The sequence below is a fragment of the Dendrobium catenatum genome, unplaced genomic scaffold (assembly GCF_001605985.2).
Source record: "Dendrobium catenatum unplaced genomic scaffold, ASM160598v2 fragScaff_scaffold_220, whole genome shotgun sequence".
Classification (NCBI taxonomy): Eukaryota; Viridiplantae; Streptophyta; class Magnoliopsida; order Asparagales; family Orchidaceae; genus Dendrobium; species Dendrobium catenatum.
The window spans coordinates 767,460-787,371 of NW_021318682.1; the positions used below are offsets into that span (position 1 = coordinate 767,460).

Below are 19,912 nucleotides of genomic sequence, written 5' to 3' on the forward strand. Positions count from 1 at the left end.
CTGCAACAATTAACTTTATGTTTCCCTTTTAATTATCAATATTCCGTGCCATAAACATTGCATTTCTCAGTTCTCATGAACATTTCGCTAAGTTTGATGGGTACATTTCTATCACAACAAACATGATGCATTCCTCCACTTTAGCCATCCAACTTGAATTGTACTAATAATACCTCAATTTATTTTACCATTGCTTTGAACAATATGCATGAGATATCTAAAACTTATACTTTTTTTATTTACTTTATTATCACAAGTCGCAATTCTCCCCAAGATCTATTACTTCTAAAATTACTCTCCATGCATTCGATTTTTGATCCACTTAAACAAAAACCTTTAGATTCTAAGATTGACCTATATGATTCAAGTTTTCCTTCAACTCCCTCTCTAGTATTATCAAAAAGAAAAATATCATTAACAAAAAGCATACAAGAGAGTATATTCTCTTACAAATGTCTAGTAAGAACATCCATGATTAATGCAATATGGGCCTAAAGTTGATCTTCGATGTAAATCAACTGAAATAGGAAAATACTTGGTCAAACCACATTGTGTTTGAACACAAGTAATAACTCATATATACATATCATTAATACTTGAATATAAGCATTATTATATTTTCTTTTTTCTGGAAGTCTGCAAAGCACTTCTCTTGAAACTTTATCTTATGCTTTCTATAAATCAATAAATATCATATATAGCTCCTTCTTACACTCTATACTTTTTTTATCAAACCTTTCAATAAACATATAACTTCAATAATAGACCTACTTGGTATAAATCAAAACTGATTTTGAAAAACTAATAAACGATGTTGAGTATTAAACTTTCACTTACAATGACTTTACAATTTTTGTATTCAAAATAATCTATTTTTTTATAATAAAACATTCAATCTGAATTTTACTATACTATTCTTATAAGTAACGACCTGACCATAAGCCTGCTTCGCAACTCAATCCTGGCCCGCCCGCGCTAGCTTGCCTGTGCGACTTGCCTTAAGCCCGCCCACCACAGCTTGCTGACCAGCGCTACCCGCCCGTCACGCTATGCCGACTCGCTCGCCCGACACACCTGAATGTGAGGCGCCCTACTATCACGTCACTTGAGCAAATATTATTTAATTGCTATGTTTTTATATTTATATTATAACTTATAGAATATTAAAATTAATACTTATTCATCCGATTATTTTGAAATTAATATTAGTTTTTTTGAAAGATCGAAATGATTAATAAATTTAATTTAAATTCATACTAAATTATTAAATTTGTTAATTTAAATTAACATATAGATAATTATTAAAATTTTTAAATTATTTTAGTTAAACAAAATGAATAATTTAAAATATTTATAATAATCATTTTTCAGAAAATTCAAAATTTCGTCAGAATTTCTAACAGGTTAATTTCCGCTAGAAATTCTGTCGAAAATGAGCGTTTTTCCTGTAGTGTACCAATATGTTCATTTAAATCTAATTCAAGAAAATCTATTTCTTCAAGAGAAATTTTTTTTATAATCATTTGCATTAAAGAATCTATGTACATGTCCATTTTAATTTTGAACACATTCAAATATATTTGATGAGCATAAACACTTATAGTATTAATAATTTCAACATAAAAATATTCTTTAAAACAACAATTTATCTCCAATTATATTAATTTCTACAATATTATATTTCACACTCTTATTTATAATCACACATACTATTTTTAATAAGACTCATACTCGAATATCATAATTTAAATCAGAAAGTATTAAACTCTTTGACTTTTTCTAAAACTCATTTAGTTTTCTAAATATATAGAATATTTATCTTTATTTGAAACATAATATATATTAAATTCTTTAATTTTTTTGCAAGAGAACTTATATTCTAAGTTCCTATCATAATTTAAGTTTTGTGGACTAATTTCTTTGCCCAATTCCGCCTATGATGTGGGAGACTTTGCTAATTTAACACCGCCCTTGGGTGCCAGTGTAGACCCTTGAATAATTAACATTGTTGCGGGCTTGAATATACACGGCTGTAGAGTTTACAAATTCACGTTCAAGCGTTGCATGAATATTCAACACACAAACAGAAAAGAAAATGAACACCAGAATTTTTACGTGGAAAACCCAGAAGAGGGAAAAAACCACGGGGCCACGCCCAGCTGAAAAGTTCATATAGTGTTTTTGTAAATTACAAGAAACTGATTCGTCCCACAAATCGGGACGATCAGATTACAACTTGAAGCAAATTTACAAAGTTTTGTAGAATCCCGTCGTTTTCCGAAATTCCGGCAGAGTTCCGACGTATTTAGGCGGCGGTGGTCGAGGAGGAGAGGATTCTCCCTTTCTCCTTTCTCTTTTCTCTTCTTCTTCTTCTCTCTCTTCACTTGAGTTCCCCTTGTGAAGAATGAGGGCTCTATTTAGAGTTTTTTTGGAGTGGCATGACTTGTAAATATGTGTGAGATCAGGGGCGAATTGGGAGTGGTTTGAATGGACGGCCGATATGGAACCATTTGATCGTGCACCGTAAGTTGGACATTTGAAAGCCTTAGTGATGTCAGAATTCGGTGATCTTGGGCTCGTTGGATTCTTTTCGTCGAGCCGTTCGATTCGAGTATAAGATCGTTAAAATCGGAGACCGTTTGGTAACTCAAATTGTGGTTTGAATCTTCCAACAGCGCTTCAGGTCCTTGATTCGGACCCATTTGGACTCGGATGGGGTTGAATTTGGTGTCGTTGGGTTCGTATTTCCGAGACGCTCAGTTTGACTATAAGCTCGTTGAAATCGGGGTTCAGGTGCTCTCAAATTTAATTTTTGAAGTTTCCAACTAGTTTTTTGCCTCGAGATCTGTGCCTGATCAAGATAATTTTGTGGTGATGTATCAAACATAATCCTCAATTTTTTTTATCTACAAGTTGTAAATCTAAAACATAAATACTGAATAAGTAAAATCATAAATATTTTTTTAAATTTAGATTCTTATATGACATATGAAATCAAATAAAAATATAACTATCTGATGATAGTAATTTTTTTTAACGATCGAGGCAAGAAATTAATCAACGGAGATAAATAGCGGATATTTTATTAATTTTCCCCGCGATAGACCTCTGGGCTCTCCTCGCTGTCTTCTCCTAGTTGTACTTCTCGAAACAAAGCCGGCCAACTTCTCCCACGGCCCGCCTCTCGACAAATCCCGGAGCTCCGTGCAGCAAAGCAAAGAGAATATATTTTCTTCTTTATCGCGAACGGCGACAAACCTTCACGATTGTGCAAGGGCCGAGGCAACACCATAGCCAGACGCCGTGCCTGGATTGATTAGAGTGAAGAAGAGGCGATCGATCGGCTTCGATCCGTCCACTTCTGTCCCGCAATTGGCGAGCTGGATGAACAGGACGGCCGGGTCTTAGGTTGGCTGCGGATGCGATACCGATTGGGTGTGAGCGGAGCACCGCTGCGTGATCCGTTGGAACTCTGGTTCCCCTCATCATGTGGTTTTCCTTCTGGCGGCCAAGAAACCGGTTCTCCGTCGACGAGCTCCGGTTCGTTAATCTGTTTCCGCCATCTATATTTTCTGCTAGGGCTCTTCATGGCAGCATCATGCAATGCGGTTGTCTGCTATTTTTGATTTTTCGGACAGTAAATAGGGTTTTCTTTTGTTTCCGTTGGCATTGATTTTAATATTTGGAGTTCTGCCTGTCGTGTCGCTAGAGAAGTCTGCTGAGATGCCGTCGGGGTCATGAACGAATTGAATTAGCACCACTTGCACGCAGAAGTTGCTGTGTAAAAGTTTTAGAAATCAAAATAGGTAGACCTTGCAAGCACATATGATGCTGGCACTCGCAAGTTCTTTGTGAAGGGGAATGCTCCAAGATTGAGCACTTGTGCTCTAACTGCAGAATGTTGCATTTTGGATGATTTGCGTTGTGTGCTAGGGCATTTTTTACTTAAGGGGAAATCATGTTGGAAAAACATTAGTTCATGTGAAAATCAAAATTATGGGATATCTAGCAGAAGATCCAGCAAATAGAACTTAGAAGCTAGTGCAGTAGAACTCAGTGATGAAATGGTGTGTTTCGTTGTCACATCCTCTGATAAGAAAATGTATACGAGTAGAGCTTCATTAACAATGACCTCATCTGATTTTATGCTAGAATTTCTGGTGTAAGCTAGCTATTTCTAGCCTCCTTCAGCTTGACATTTTAAAAACATCTGCTGTTTTCAGTTTCCTTTCACTCAATTTTCCATCACGGGCATTTCCAAATATGCCCTAATGATTTGCTTTCCTTTCTCACAGACTGCTTTGAACTCGCAAATAAGGAAAATTATGCTTTTGGGTTTTTTTGGCATTTCTTTTTTTTAGTTAGTTTTTTTTTTTTAATTCTCTGGCGCTGTTAGGAGCTGGTTTTGAATAATGGGGACTTTTAGGAAGGTATCAACCCCTACTGAGTAAAATTAATGTCTCCTGTGGGTCATGCTTCGATGATGATCATGTATTGCTCATTCAAATTTCATATTTCATAATATGTTACAGCTTTCTCATCCATCAATAGCTTGTGTGCAAGCTTTCTACATTTCATTATCACTAGATATGTTAAGAAGGAACACAGAAGCAGTTCATAGGTATTTTGAGCAAGATTTTGATGGTTTTACTTTCATATGCAATTATCCATTACTCATCACCTGTCAAAGAATTTATTGAATTGATGTATCAATTTTACTTGTTTATTCTATTATCAGAGATCACCTGATCAATGAGTTTGTATATTAACGTTTCTTTCATATGCATCACTCTTGACCTTTCAAAGAATTTATTGATTTGAATCCAGATATGAAAAGCATTTCTACTTATATGCAATCAAATTTTGTTGATCAGCAATTCTGTGATAGTATAATATACAAATGAAAATCTAACATAAAATCAATAAACTATCTGACAGCTCATGAGTAATGTATATGAAAGAAATACCATCAAAATCTTTGTCAAAATATATATGAACTGCTTCTGTGTTCGTTCTTGTCACTTATAGGGCATAGCATCAAAAAGAGTCACTTAAATATGGAAAGCTTGCATGTAAGCAAGTGGTGCAAGGTTTCTAATATAATATACAGGTAATCTGTGATAATAGAATTTATAGATAAAAGTGGTACATGAAATATATTCACCTATTCGGTACCCACATGTTATTTTCTGAAACGGGAGATGTTCAAATATGATTTATGCAATTATATCCAGCAGATAATTTACTTCATTTTAGTGCTCCATTAATATTGAATATTCTGTAATATCACATGCAGATATCTCACTGAACAACTGCAAAAAGTTCAATATGTTAATGAACTTAATAAGGTAAATACACTTGGTTTCAATTTTGATTGTTTCTTATGCATTGGACTCTTTTCCCTTACTCTTTAAACTTCTATCTTGAAGGATTTTGTTATCGAAGCTTTGAGATCAATTGCAGAACTGATTACTTACGGTGATCAGCATGATCCTTCATTTTTTGAGTGAGCTTTTTGTTGATAGACTAATTATTTGATTACTTACTCATTAATGTCATTGCATGCACCCTAATACTGATAATATTTCCTAGATTCTTCATGGAGAAGCAGATCATGGGAGAATTTGTTAGAATTCTGAAGGTCAGTGAACATCCAAAAGTCGCACTTCAGTTGCTGCAGACCATGAGCATCATGATTCAGAACCTAAGAAGCGAACATGCAATCTGTAAGTACAACACAGGAGTACACTAGAATGAAAACAGACAGGATTTCGCTTTTTGAATTTCAATCGATATTTTTGGCATGTTTTTTGTAGACTATATTTTCAGCAATGAGCACATCAACTTCCTCATAACATATTCCTTTGATTTCCACAATGATGAACTGCTGTCCTACTATATATCCTTCTTAAGGTTAGTAACATGCTATTGATTTGCTGCCTGCTTGAAGTGGCTGTTGATGGAACATACTTTATTTCTCTACCTTATACTTTTTCTTCTCTCATGAAGGGCAATAAGTGTAAAATTAAACAAGAATACGATACCATTGCTCGTGAAAACACAAAATGTATGTATCTCCTTTTTCATTCAGTCGCTAGTACTGATTTTTGCCCATCTTCATTGTTTTTTACAGTCTTCTCAAAATTTAAATGATAGATAATGATGTTTGAAATGTTATTTTGCTAATTCATATTTTCATAGGCTTGGCAAAATGTTTTTGTGCAGATATTGTTATTCTAAATGTTCGCTGTAATAAAAGAAACTGATATTTAGCCTGCATATATTATACCAACTTTATGTAGAGAAGATTTAGCATATCATGTAGTGAAGTACAAATGAGGCATTTTTGAAATACCTAATTAGATGCTTGTATTAATAAATATACGCACACATTGGCATATAGTAGATTATAATCACATACTTTCTGCTATAGAATGATTAGACAAGTAAAAAATTAGATTTATTAGTCAAGATTAAAAAAAAAAACAATATATTATGTTTGTTATTTGGAGTAAGCATCCATGATACTAATTACCATAGTACTATTTCACCTGCATTAGTTATATACGTGAAGGCATCATTAAATGTGAATTTAAAACTCATGAGAATGAGTTGACTTCAATTCCCTTCAACAATCATGTATTAACTATTTTTGCTGCAAGCATTATGAACTCCCTCCATTCATTCCTACTTAGTGCAAAAACATCATTTTATTTCACCCAATTTTTTGTCATATTGTCGTTGGTTTACCACTTCTCCTTCCTAGCCCCTCCTATTTAATTTAATCATTCCTTGTACTTCTTTTGTACATGCCCCAACTATATGAGTCAATTTTTAATAATTAATATTATATCACCAACCATGTTTTACTACAATCATTTATTGCCGTCAAATATCATTTTAGCCGTCCTAGCCGTCCGTTGGATCTTGATGGGGACAAGCGAAGCAACATTGCTTAACCTTAGATGAATGAGAGATCAAAGGTATTGGGAATGAGGGGCTTAAGGACTAACAAGAGCTGTGGTGGACTTGCTGGTTATGGTTCCAAGAATTCCAAGCAGGATTCTACGTCGAAGCCTAGCCCAATTGCTGAGGAGTTTATTGAAGCTCTAGTGAAGGTAGAAAAGAAGGCTGTAGCCGCTCCATATTACACCAAAGAAGTGAATGCCGCTAGTTTTCTTGATCGTTTGTTCCCTCCACCTGTTTTCATCGCTCGAAGTATGAGGAATATTGCTCCTTCCACCGGCCTTCATTGCTGGAATTACGAGGAATACTGGTCCTTATGCTAAGAGATCGAGTGAGAGGGCTCCTCTTGCGTGTGTCTAGAAAGAGTCGAGACTCCCCTCTCTAGCGGGTCTAGGGCTGGGACATGCAAGAGTGCGAGACTTGCACTCCTTCCTTAGATCAGACCAATGGGATCAGAGGCCTTGCGAGTGCATGTACGAGGCTAATCGAACATGTGTCTGTTTGTGTGGAGTCGGACGATTGATTTGCATTGGGCCGAAGGCTAGCTCGACGTGCCGAGTGCTGGGTTGCTTGAGACATTTTTTTTATGCTGTCTCTGAAGCTTGCTGCAAACTTAAAAACATATTTTTTTTTCTTTCTACTGCTGTTCATTCATTGTCGGCTTTCCTTTGAGAACCGAGATGGAGATAGACCTAAAGGATAATTAATCCACTTTCCTTGTTGTTTAACCACCAGCATTTATTGCCATTTCCGGTATCTTGAGGGCTATTGTTCACGCATACTTCATTGCTGCTCTTCACCTTGCATGCTTAATTGATATGCATTCATCGTTATCATTTATCGCCGAAATGTCTGAAGTTAATTCCTCCCAAAGTTTTGACCAAATGGAGGAATCTATTGTGCACTAAAGGACTTGATAACTCTACCTTGTTGGGTATGATTACCAAGTTGAGTATAACAAATCTATTTTCCCTAGCTTGAGGGGGAGTGTCAAATACCGCCCCAGTAATCCTAGCTATCCCTTGACTCTAGATCCTATGACCAGGATGGGGATCCATGGGAGGCTCACCTGGATCATGCCGATCTCCTTACATATTTGGGTGGCTAATTTCGGAAGGATTATATTAGGGCAATTATGCATGTTTAGTAGTTATTTATTTATTTATTAAGATATCTTGTGTAGATCTATAAATAGGGATAATTTTGTGTAATAAAATTAAGCATTTTTCTCTCTCTCCAATTCTCTAAATTTAACAATAGCTTTACCTTTTATAGTTTTTTCTCTTTGCAATTTCTCATTTCTGCTTGTTTGAATGTGGGTATCAACGGCTTCTTTGTTGCTTAACTTGAAGATATATGTAACATATCTATGGGAATTACATATTTATAATTTCTACATCTAAGTATATGTGAAATTCTCATATTATATTATGCTCCTAGGGTACATTTTCATATTGACTACTGAGGTTTAATTGAAGTTATTCCTCATGAATATGTCTATTAGTTTGTATAATCAATTCAAGATACTGAAATTTATTACACTTGGATATCATTGGATCTTCTTGTAATATTGATTGATAATTTATCATTTTTGCATCCATTACTATTAGATATCTTGTACCTATTATGCTAATCATAAGTTTATTGTTCTAATTTAGATATTTTTTCACCTAGTAATACTATGTCATCTACAAATGGCATACACCGATTTCCTTCACCAAAAAATCAATTTCTTTATAGATTTTGCAGGCATTATCACATCATCATTAGCATTTATCTCAATTCTTTGTGGTTGGCATTATGAATCATCATCTCTTTAGTGACATGCATAAATCATATTGATTCTTTGATATTGACATGGTTTTTGGAAGCATATGCTTCAATACCTTCTTTTATATATGGGTATTACAAATTCATCAACTCTTTTGAGAGGAGTTCTTAGTACCCCTGAGTGATATTGATTATGCTATTCAAAATAATAAAATATCATCACCAGCCTTGTTTAGGGCAAATTATTGCATCCGGTCACCGGATGCGCAGAATAGGTTTGGACATCCAATAAAAACATGCCACGTCATATGCGCTTTTGACTGCGCTTTAGGTGCGCTTTACCTGCGCTTCTGATTGCGCTTTGACTGCGCTTTAACTGTGCTTTACCTGCGCTTTTGACGCGCTTAATTTAAAATAATATTTTATTAATATCCGGACCTATCTCCGCGTCCGGTGACCGGATGCAATAATTTGCCCTTGTTTAGACATGTCTTTACCGGATCTGAATTCACAATCACCTACCATCTTTAGATTAATTATCTCATAAGAATTACTTATTAAAAGAATTCTTTCATAAAAAATAATTTTTTTGTGGTAACCTATATTATTTCTCTTGATTGCTTTAGATTTCTTTACTTGAATTTAAATTCCTGTTTATAAATGGAAATTTCTAGTAAGAGAATTTCAATATATGAATACTTAAGTATTGCAAGCAAGCTGGCTCCAATCCCTCCCCATTAGGTGGTTGCTAATTCTCCTTTCTCTCTCTTCATTCATTCCTTTTCCTTCCTCTCTATCAGCCCCTCGAGTTCATTTGGTTTACTCATCTTATTCTTTCTGACTTTAGAAGACTTTTCTAGTTCAAGCCTCGTTTCTCTTTTATCACTTTAGAAAATTAAAGGCAAGTCATCCACATTTCCACAGATCCATTACAAACTTTTTCACATCAAAAGGAGTCTTCTTACTTTTATATGCTCCATATGGAGTCCCCATTATCATTCTTATTAATTAAAGGCATATCCAAAGCACGAGGGTCTCACCGAAGGCAGGGTTTGGGGGACTGTTTTATGCAATGCAACCTTAGCTGTGCATTATAGAAAATCAGTTGCATGATTCTCATCTCTTCTTATTATCATCATCACTATGATGGCGCTAATTTTTCTTTCTGAATAAATTGTCCACAAGGAAATTTGCATCATTCCTGGGAATGCTTCTTGGTTTTTTAATTATGTATTAACAGCATTGAAGCTTGAATTTTCTGTCTTTTCCTATCATGAAGAAGATTGTTTGGCTGTTTACATGAACATCTCTGCTTTTTTTCCTTCAGTTTTTCATTCCACTTATATAGTTTAATCTGCATTTTCTCTAAGTTACTTGTCTTTCATTCTTGAAGGATGAAGTGGTTTCTTTTCCACTCTATGTAGAAGCTGTGAAGTTTGCTTTTCATGATGAAAGCATGGTTCGTATTGCAGTGCGTGCTTTGACACTAAATGTCTATCATGGTAAGTTGGTAAGGTCTGGGTTCCTAATCCAATGGCAGTCCGAGCTTTTCTGTTAAACTAGCGCACATTTCATTTTATTAATTTTCTATCCCTGTTTCAGTTGGAGATGAATTCGTGAACAAATATGTTTCGAGCATTCCCTTGTCTGATTACTTTTCGGATTTGGTTAAATACTTCCAGAAGCAGTGCATCAGTTTGGAGGACAGGGTCTCTAAAACTATTATGTAAGAAATGAAATTTTGGAAAGCAGCTATCAGCATAGTTCTTTTACTTGAAGAATGAAAGTAATATATGCCCATTTGTGACATTTTATGTATTGCTTATCTAAAGAAGTCATAACCATGAGCTTGTTCCAATTCATTGGTGCTTGCTTAATGAGTTTTTGTTCTCCAATCATTCTTTTGAGTGTTGCATGAGGTGTTTATTTTATCTGAGAACTTCTTTTCTTTCTATGCATATTAGCTTTGATGTGCCCCTTTTCAGACAACTTGTATCTCATAAAAAGATAGTCAGCATAATGTGCTTTGAGGAACCTTTATTTCTGCTGTAGTGAATTGTTGTTTTATGTCTCAATTTGCATATTCTCCTTTTATGTTATCTCTAATTTGCCTACTCACTTATGCATACTACTGTCAATAACAATTCTTATTCCTTCGTGGATTTCCATTTCCAGACCTCCGTTTTTCATTGCATCAAGTGAACATGTTTGCAGGCTGGCAAAAAAGCCCCTTTTCCTCAAAATTTTTGTTTGATTTTTCACCTTTAAAGCTAACCAACAATGCTAAGTTATGCGGTATCTTCTTTTATTTATGTTGTCGCCTTTCTTGCTTCCTATATATGTGCAACCGGTCATTTTCTCAGCAACTTTTTATTGTTCTACCATTGGTAAGCTAATTTATAGCCTTCAACCACGTCATACTGCTTTGGTAAGCTGCTGAAAAGCTTCAAATGCCTTAGCCTTCAATATTGACACCGTCCATATGAATGAATATTGAACTAAGTTTTTAGACCCTTGGGTATCTGCTTTATTTATCCTGCATAATACTTGCATCAATAGCTTAATAAATGGGCGACCTATTCTTTTTCATCTTTTTTTCCTTTTCTGAATATGAGGACTATAAATCCCATGTGCTCGAGGTTTCTGTCTTACATGGTGGTTAGTCAGGCCACAACAATCTTGGTGGTAGGTTTCATCATGTCAAATGGAGTAGGCTGGCACAATTTTCTTTGTTTCCAAATCTACCAAGGTTTGGAGTCAACTGAAAATCAAAAGTGGAGACCAAAATCATATTGACTAAAAGTGAAACTGAACAGTTTGGTTCTGTACCTTTTTAGTTTAGAATTAGAATCTATAACTTTTGGGCTGGTTTGCATTGGTTTCGCCAGGCATCTTTGATTTGACATAAAATAGTAGAAAATGGACTTATAAGCTAGAAATTTAAGATTATTCATTTTTTTATAACACGAGCAATACATCATTCATAGTATAATTTGGGAGAAAATGATCATGATGGTCCCTTGACTCTTTATGAAGGACCAAAATGGTCTTCAATTATATTAAAGGATTATTTTGGTCCTTCAATTCCTTAAAAATGAACTAAAATAGTTTCATAATGGGTCTATTTTGATTCTTTTTTAAAGACTTGAGGGACCAAAATGATCCTTTAATATAGTTGGGATCATTTTGGTCTTTCACAAAAAGTCAAAGGACTATTTTGATCTTTTTCTCTATAATTTGATTTGGCTTGTTTTCTCTTTTTAATAGGCTTGCCAAAAATTCTAATCTAAATCAGAGCAAGCAAATCAGTTTATCCAAACAACTCAGAACCCAAATGAATTTAACCTCGGAAACTATCATTTTTTCCGGTTTAAGTTATTGTCTTTGCCACCCTTTAAACAGAGTCCAAGTATAGCAGAGGGTCTAATGTGCATGCATGAGAGGTGCACATGATCTCCACTCTAACGTGTATCATCTGTTCTTGGTGCAGTAACCCTGATTCACAAGATTCAATTTCTAGCATACTTGCTGCAGTTGATGAAATAGAAGACAATTTTTATTACTTTAGTGATGTTATATCTGCTGGGATTCCAGATCTTGGGAGATTAATAACTGATAACATCTTGCAGCTTTTAGTATTTCCGTTGCTTCTACCCTCTTTGAGAAAGCAAAAGGCTGTAAGTGTTTATTGTTATCCTTAATAGAGATGTCTGATGCTTTGCTATTCTAAATGTTTTGCTTTTCCTTCTTTCTTTCTGTAAATATTTTTTTCCTTCTTATGATGACAGGGTACAGAAATAGGCATCACCACCTCATTATATTTACTTTGCTGTGTGTTGCGGGTTGTAAAAACCAAGGAGTTAGCTAGTAGCGTTGCTGCTGCTTTATTCTTTCCTCCAGAAGTTTTCATTCCGAAATTAGAAGCCACAACTAATGGCAGTGTCCGGGATTACCAACTTTCTTCGGAACTTGAGAAGGAAGAGGAAGAACCTTTTTCTCCGTGTCATTCATATTCAGAAAATAAAAAGCCGCAAGGCTCTTGTTCATGGTTCTCGGATTTACAAAAAAATAGCAATGGTCTTCTTGTTACCTTGAGGTTGTTTTACATCAATTCTCTTATAATTCAATGTACTTTACTCATGGAACATGCATGCAAAATTGATATTTAGGTCACGCTGAGTGAGAAACTATTTGCTTTACGGAAACATCCAGTCACCTGACTGATAACTCTGCATGAATTCCTATTATAATTGTCATTTAACTGGAGAGATCACAGGCGACATTTTTTCATCTAAACTTTTATTCAGGAGGTAGTAGGGTTTTTTAATGATCATTTATTTCAGGGGAATGTTACTGTCTTATGTTGTTAGCGGAAATGATGTTCAAGCTCTTGGCTCTTTGTGCTTTTTAGCTACTTTATTGCAAACTAAAGGTGATAATTGATCTATTTCATTAACTAGTGTTTTGTGAGTTTTTTTTCCATATTTTTATTGAATTCTGTGCTCTATTTTGTAGAATTAGATGAGTCAATGCTAGATGGACTTGGAATTCTTCCTCAGAGGAAGCAGCATAAGAAGCTTTTACTAGTAAGGATAAAAAATTGTTGAGCTGTTGTTGTTTTGGCAGTGATTTTTTAGCTTACTAGCGTCTTATATGCCTTGTGTTTTACTAGAATGACTCCGTACTAAAATAAATTTATTCTATCATCTAAAGTCATTTTTCATCCCTCTTTTATATCCCTCTGTCATGTTTTATACACTCTATCTCCTCCTCCTATAAATGATTTTTCGTGCGGGCATCTGACATTTTCCTATATCCCTCAAAGAGTTTAAACTATTAGTTGCATAAATGAGCTTTCCTTATGTATGGCTATGCAAGATTTAAGGACTATATTGAAAGGAAGATGTGTAAGCCAATCATTTCCACTTGCCACATGGACTAGTTGAATGATACGAATTCTTGTTGCATTTTCTTATTTAATATGGCTTGTCAAAATAGGAAAATAACAGGTGTAATGATGATTAGATCTAGGGATGCAAACGAACCGAGTGCTCGACAAGCTGCTCGGGGCTCGACTTGATAAGAGCTTGTTTATGTTCATTTGATAAGCTAAACGAACGAGTTCAAATACTTTTGATAAGTACTCAATATCTTAATAAACAAGCTTGAACATTGTGTCGTTCGGCTCGTTTATGTTTATGAACAAGCTTGTTAAGAAGCTCGATTACGGCTCATATTAAGCTCGAATTGTCTTAAAATAAATAAAGTGTTAAAATAAATATTATTAAATTATTTTAACTAATTTAATAATTTAATTCTCAGTGAGACTTAAAATGAAAATCACTAAATTGTTTCAAATATCGACACTATGGCACGATATATACACATGAAGCATTTGTTTTCAGAAACATCCTTAGAAAAAAGATCCTAAAATCCTAACATGCCATCCTCCTTTCAGGCTCTCCATCCACCGCTTCAAAATTTCTGAGGGTGGCAAAGAATTTGGTAAAAAATCTAAATAAATTATTTTAAATAATTATTTAAATTATTCACCTCCGCTCTCGCAGTTCTGCTCATTATTCGCGATTGTTTTTCCACTTTTGCTATCCGCTCTTCGTTCCCGCAGTCCCGCTCTTATTCACAATTTTACTCCCAAACCGTGTGGGAGAATTAGATTTTTCCCCATACGAAGAAAAAATGGGGAGATCGATTGTGAACCGTGGAAGTGGGAAGATGTAGAGTGTGGACGAGATTCGTCTTGTTGCTGGCGATTTAAGGTCTTTTGTTTTGTTTAAACTAGCCTGTTAACGAGGTGTTTAAATGAGCAGTTAATACAAATGATCTGGTTTGAATGAAACGAGCCGGTTAAAGAGCTGCTCGTTAACCGGCTTGATAACGCCTAAATTATGAAGATTGAATGTTAACATGAACTGAGCTCAAACATACACCAAAAAAGCTCGTTTTTTATCTAGTCGAGCTCGAAAAAGGCCTTTGCAAGCGAGCTTGAGCTCGAGCATGCTCAAGTTCAGCTCGACTTGGTTCGTTTGCAGCCCTTTTAGATCATATATAATTATAATTGCATTGAGCTGATGATATTTTTTTGTCCGTCAAGTTGTGCTATGTTTTCTAGTAGAATCATTCTTGGAATTTAGAAAATGCTAGTGCCATTGTTTCATCACTTACAAAATGATTTCTAAAGTATAATTGGCTTGTATTACTGATTCAATGTAATACTATTCCCAAATATTAATTTTGCTTTCCTAGTAATGAACCAATTTCATGAGATAGCATTGCATTAGCTTATTTTATTCTCCAATGCTTTAGTGAATCAATTTTAATTTTACTCTTGTTGACGAGTTCTTATCCTGTTCCGATGCATGCAATAATTTGCTTTTGCTGCTGACCATTATGAAATTTTTAAGCAAAAGGATTTTTGTTGTCAAGCAGCAAGCTTTGGTTGGTGAGGAATCAGGTGAAGAGCAGCTATTTTCTCCAAGAAATAATAGGGGCAGCGATAAAATAGATACTGAGCTTGATATTTATTTAAAAAAAATTAAGGTATGTCTTATATCTTTTTGTCATTTGTCAATAAGCAGAGACGTATGCTTTTTCTCTTTTTTGTTGTCAACTTTGAAATTTTCTCTTTTGCAAATCATTATTCTTAGTTGTTGCATAGAGTGGCTGTTTCTCTCCTAAAATAATGATTATCATTTTTTTTGGTTTCCTAGTTGGTTCTTGGACATATTTGGAATTGCATGATTTTCCGGGAACCATATCTTTCCTGATGGACTTGTGTATACTATGTCAAGGCTGACAACACAACTTGAAGTATTAACTACTAAATGAAATGTAGTAAATCAAATTAACAGGGAATAAGAAAAGCATCATATTTGTCAATTAACAAGCATAGAGATAATCAATTAAATGTTCCAGGTATCAATGCTTACTTCTAATAGAAAATAATACTCCAGGAATTCTCCTGCAATGATAGCCAGCAAAGAAATTGGAGAACAAATAATGTCCACCCAAAAGATGCTCTTGAAGTGATAACGATTGTTCTAGAAGCTGTTTTTGGTTTGTGCTTTAGGGTTAAAGTAGCAAGGAAACATGTCACATGTTAGGGATGCCACCGAACTGAATCATATATAAAACACCAACTTGATATACAATTCAGGAATAAAGTCTAGAAAGGCTGGGTTTGTGGAGAACTCCTCAACCATGAGGATAAGCATCAAATCTGGAATCCAGCAGCCTTCACTTATAGGATACAACTTTTAGGAAGCTGGACAAAGATTATGTTCTTGGAAGCTATTTTTGCTTCTCACTGTACGGACAAAATAGCTAGGAAAGGTCACCATGTTAGGGGCTACAAAGAATTGGATGATAGATACAGCACCAACTAGATATTTCACCATTGGAAGAAGTAGAGAAAGGCTTGATTTGTGCGTAACTCTTTGACCTGATGATCAGCATTATATTTGGAATTCAGTAGCTTTTCACTTATAGGAAACAAAATTTTTAGAAGAATAAAGAACAAAATTTTAGGAAACGTATTTTTGAGAATAAAAATGGGAAGGATGCTGGATGGTGGCCCTCATGAATGGATTGTTTATTTTTTTCTTTTCTACTCTCTAGTGTTGGCTTCCATGGCTTACATAAGACTCTTTTATTTGAGAGCATCTTACCACTGATAATAACAATCTCTAAATGTACAATCTTGGATTTAGAATCTATTTGGTAATGCTTTTTTGATTCACTCTTCTACTTGAACAACATAAGCAATTTTATGGTGCTTGTTTTAACATCTGTGAGAAAAAAAATTAGGTATGAAAGCTGAAAAGCAACTTTTTTGGAATGGAATTTAGACGGCTTCCCAAAAAAGTGCTTTCATAAATTTTTTCTATTTATTTATTAAATTAATTCATTATTTTGATTAATTATATGTTATTTAAGATTAATTTATCATGTTATAATAATATATATTTAAATGAATATTTATTTAAATTATTTAATCACTTGTATCAGCATCAAAATAATTTTTAGCCAAACAGTTACAACACTTAAAAAAATTTCTGCTAAACTCTACAACACTATGACAAGAGTGCACTAAGACAGAGTAAACAAAATAATAAATACCCCGTGTACAATATAGCTTTAATTCTTGGCCTTGTGCAAATCTAATGATTGGTATTTGATGAGGTTCCTTTGACTCACAGAGGAGGAATCTCTATTAAATTTTGAATATGTGGCGAAAGCTAAATATTTAGCAAGGTGTAATCAAGCTTTAAGGTTTTGAAATCATAAATCCTATTTATGTTCAAATTAAATCTAGCATATCAAAGCTAATAAATGCTTGCATGCATCAACCCCACATCCATGAATATAATAACTGGGTTTTTGACTAGTAGATCTCTGCTTTGCACTAGCAAATATCTTCTTGTTAATAACAGAGCTCAGCTTTATCATTCGAAATTCCAGTATTACTGCATCTTCCATGGTAATGAACAAGATATCACTTTGTGATAAATATCAGCAAGGCAACAACAATGAACGCAGGAGGGCTAGATATGTTCTTTCATTCATCTTTTTGTTAACTTTTAATTTTGTTTGTTGTATGCTTCACATGAAAATTGCATAACAACAACAACAACATCAAGCCTTTGTCCCACTATGTGGGGTTGGCTACATGAATACTTTTTCGTCATTGTGTCCGGTTAAAAGTCAAATTCTCATTTAAATCTAATAAAGAAAGATCATTTATAATATTTTCTAACCAAGTCTTTTTAGGTCTACCTCTACCTTTCTTAACATAAGTCAAATCAATACCTCAACTTTCCTAACCGGGTCATCGGAAGGCTTCCGTTTAATGTGACCAAACCATCTAAGGCGACTCTCTCTAATCTTATCTTCCACTGAAAATTGCTTAACGTTATCCAATATTCTTCCTTGAAAATTTACTCCTTGCACTGTTGATGTGTGGATTCCTTATTTGAGCTGTCTATCTCTATATCTGGCAAACATCTCTTACGTTCCATTTTTTGCAATATTGCGCTAATGCAAATATGATTTTTCAATTTTTATATTGATCTATCATTGTCATCATCCTTTGCCTTATCCCAACCATTGTGGTCAGCTCTATGAATCGATCATATAATGCTAGGATATTTGGTTTTTCCAGTTCATAGATCGAAAGAGTTGTTTCTTGGTTGCTTGATGCGAGTTTCTACTTTCCAGCAATAATATCTTTCAAGCTATTGTTGATTTGGTAACTTTGCATACTTTATGCATGAGCTGTGCTTATACTGATCATTATTTGTTGAATATTCTGATGCTCTCGATTTATTCAATCTTTATGGAGGCTTGTAAATTTTTTTTCTCCTTTTTTCCTCCTTAATTATGCCAATCTTCACACTAGAATAGCCAATCATGTTTATCAATTACACTTGTTGACTACTTTTAGTCTTTTAGATTGTTGATTAATGGGAGCTTTATCAATAATCTATCAATTGTTGATTGATGACATATCACTTGAAGCAATTCTATTTTGGCTCTTTGTAGTTCTTTTTGAGACAGAAAAAATTGTATATGCCATTTTAATTTTGTTGTGTTTTATTCTGAACTATATGTCGGATAGAAGTTCTGCTTTATAGTCAAATTGAACGGCACTTTTTTTGTGTACATGCATGCAGGATCAGTATGCACTATCCTATACCATGGAAGAGCCTTTAACAAGTCTCCAGAAACATAGAGATGAGGTTAGCTATCACCATTTTATTTGATATTGATGTCTTAGTGTTCTATTCATCTTAGTTAATTCAATGATAATTTTCTCATGAAATTTTTGTGATTACTTTTGTTTATTTATTATTATGAAATATGAGGAGCGTAAATCTAAGGGGGGGCCAAAGTTGGGTTTGATATAATTGTAGATATACTTGTTTTCATCCCCATGTTTAAGCTTATAGGTGAGAGGTTGCCATTTGGTAGTTCTTTTAAACATATTTTGCATGTCAGATGTGGGATTAAACCCAACATTTTCACGTGCCTTAATAACCTTCCACTCATATACGAGCTCTTCATATCAACTATCACTTCCCTTAAATAAAAATATTTTTAACATCATAAATATTATGCGCTAAGAGCTCACTCAATCAATTTAAAGTGTCATGAGTGGCCGCAAGTGATAGGGATGAGCACCACAAACCACATGAAAACCTTGATCCTAGCCAAATCAATAGCGTCCATGAGACTTTCTAGGTAGTTGAATCAAAGGGGATTAAATTTGAGTCTAATACACTAGTGGATGGGTGAGGGCCACCCACTTATTATTCATAAATCAACACAATTTTTTCATGTGTTCAACATTGGACTAACCTTAGGCTTCGTTTGTGACAGCTTTCTTATTGCTTTTTAAAGTAGTTTTTTAGTATAAAAATTTATAGTTCAAGAAAATTTTGTATAAAAAAGTTGCTTTAGAAAACAGTAATAAAGTTGTCCCAAATGAAACCGTAATAATCTCATGCGCCTTTACATAAAATAGTATTTCAAAAAGTTGAAAGGAAGCTCTAAAAAAACAATAACAATATCAGTTATGTTGGATAAACTTGAGTATTAAGTTGTTCGAATAAAATAAAATAAAAAAACTAAACTAATAATAAAAAGATATAAAAGATACACCCACGTCGGCAAAATTGAATTACGTTGCCTCTACATCGTTGAAATAACCGATGCCTCAATTTGTATAGAAACAACAAAGAAAGAAACGAACAAGTTACGCTCACTTACGCAGTTCAGTTGAAGTCCTTGTTTGTTTTTAGGCCCTCGCCAATAATTCTGCAGTTCTCCACCTCCCATTGTCACATGCGAGTTGAGTTCGACCTACACAACACAAGGACCCATGACATCTCTCGTCACTCCGCCTCTCCATGTGCAGACGAGCCCATGCGAGACCCCCAGCCTCTGCATGTTTCACGCACCGGTGAATTTTGACCCAGTTGCGACCTATCGCTCATTACGTGGCCTCTCCCACACTCGAGCTCCGGTTAGTTCTACACAAGGAAGCCGTCGATCCCGCCTGCCATGTTCACATCTCTGCCGAAACCTTCTCTTCGTTTGACCCCACACGCTCGACAAATCAATCATGTTGCCGGTTTGCTTCTTTGTGTGTCCAACTTCC

At 34.7% G+C, this 19,912-nt stretch overlaps 1 protein-coding gene across 1 annotated transcript; it reads left to right on the forward strand.

Annotated features, from left to right (window-relative positions):
* Window positions 1–3,093: 3,093 nt before the first annotated feature.
* Window positions 3,094–18,491, forward strand: LOC110099760 (protein TRANSPARENT TESTA 9; the record flags this gene model as incomplete). The annotated part of the gene is given in 14 exon segments (XM_020827015.2): window positions 3,094–3,540; window positions 5,297–5,348; window positions 5,430–5,506; window positions 5,593–5,726; window positions 5,817–5,913; window positions 6,010–6,067; window positions 10,130–10,238; window positions 10,339–10,462; window positions 12,227–12,413; window positions 12,525–12,832; window positions 13,080–13,168; window positions 13,252–13,322; window positions 15,184–15,294; window positions 18,426–18,491. Coding segments are annotated over 14 exon segments (1,536 nt in total), but the record flags the coding sequence as incomplete, so codon positions are not given.
* Window positions 18,492–19,912: the final 1,421 nt, after the last annotated feature.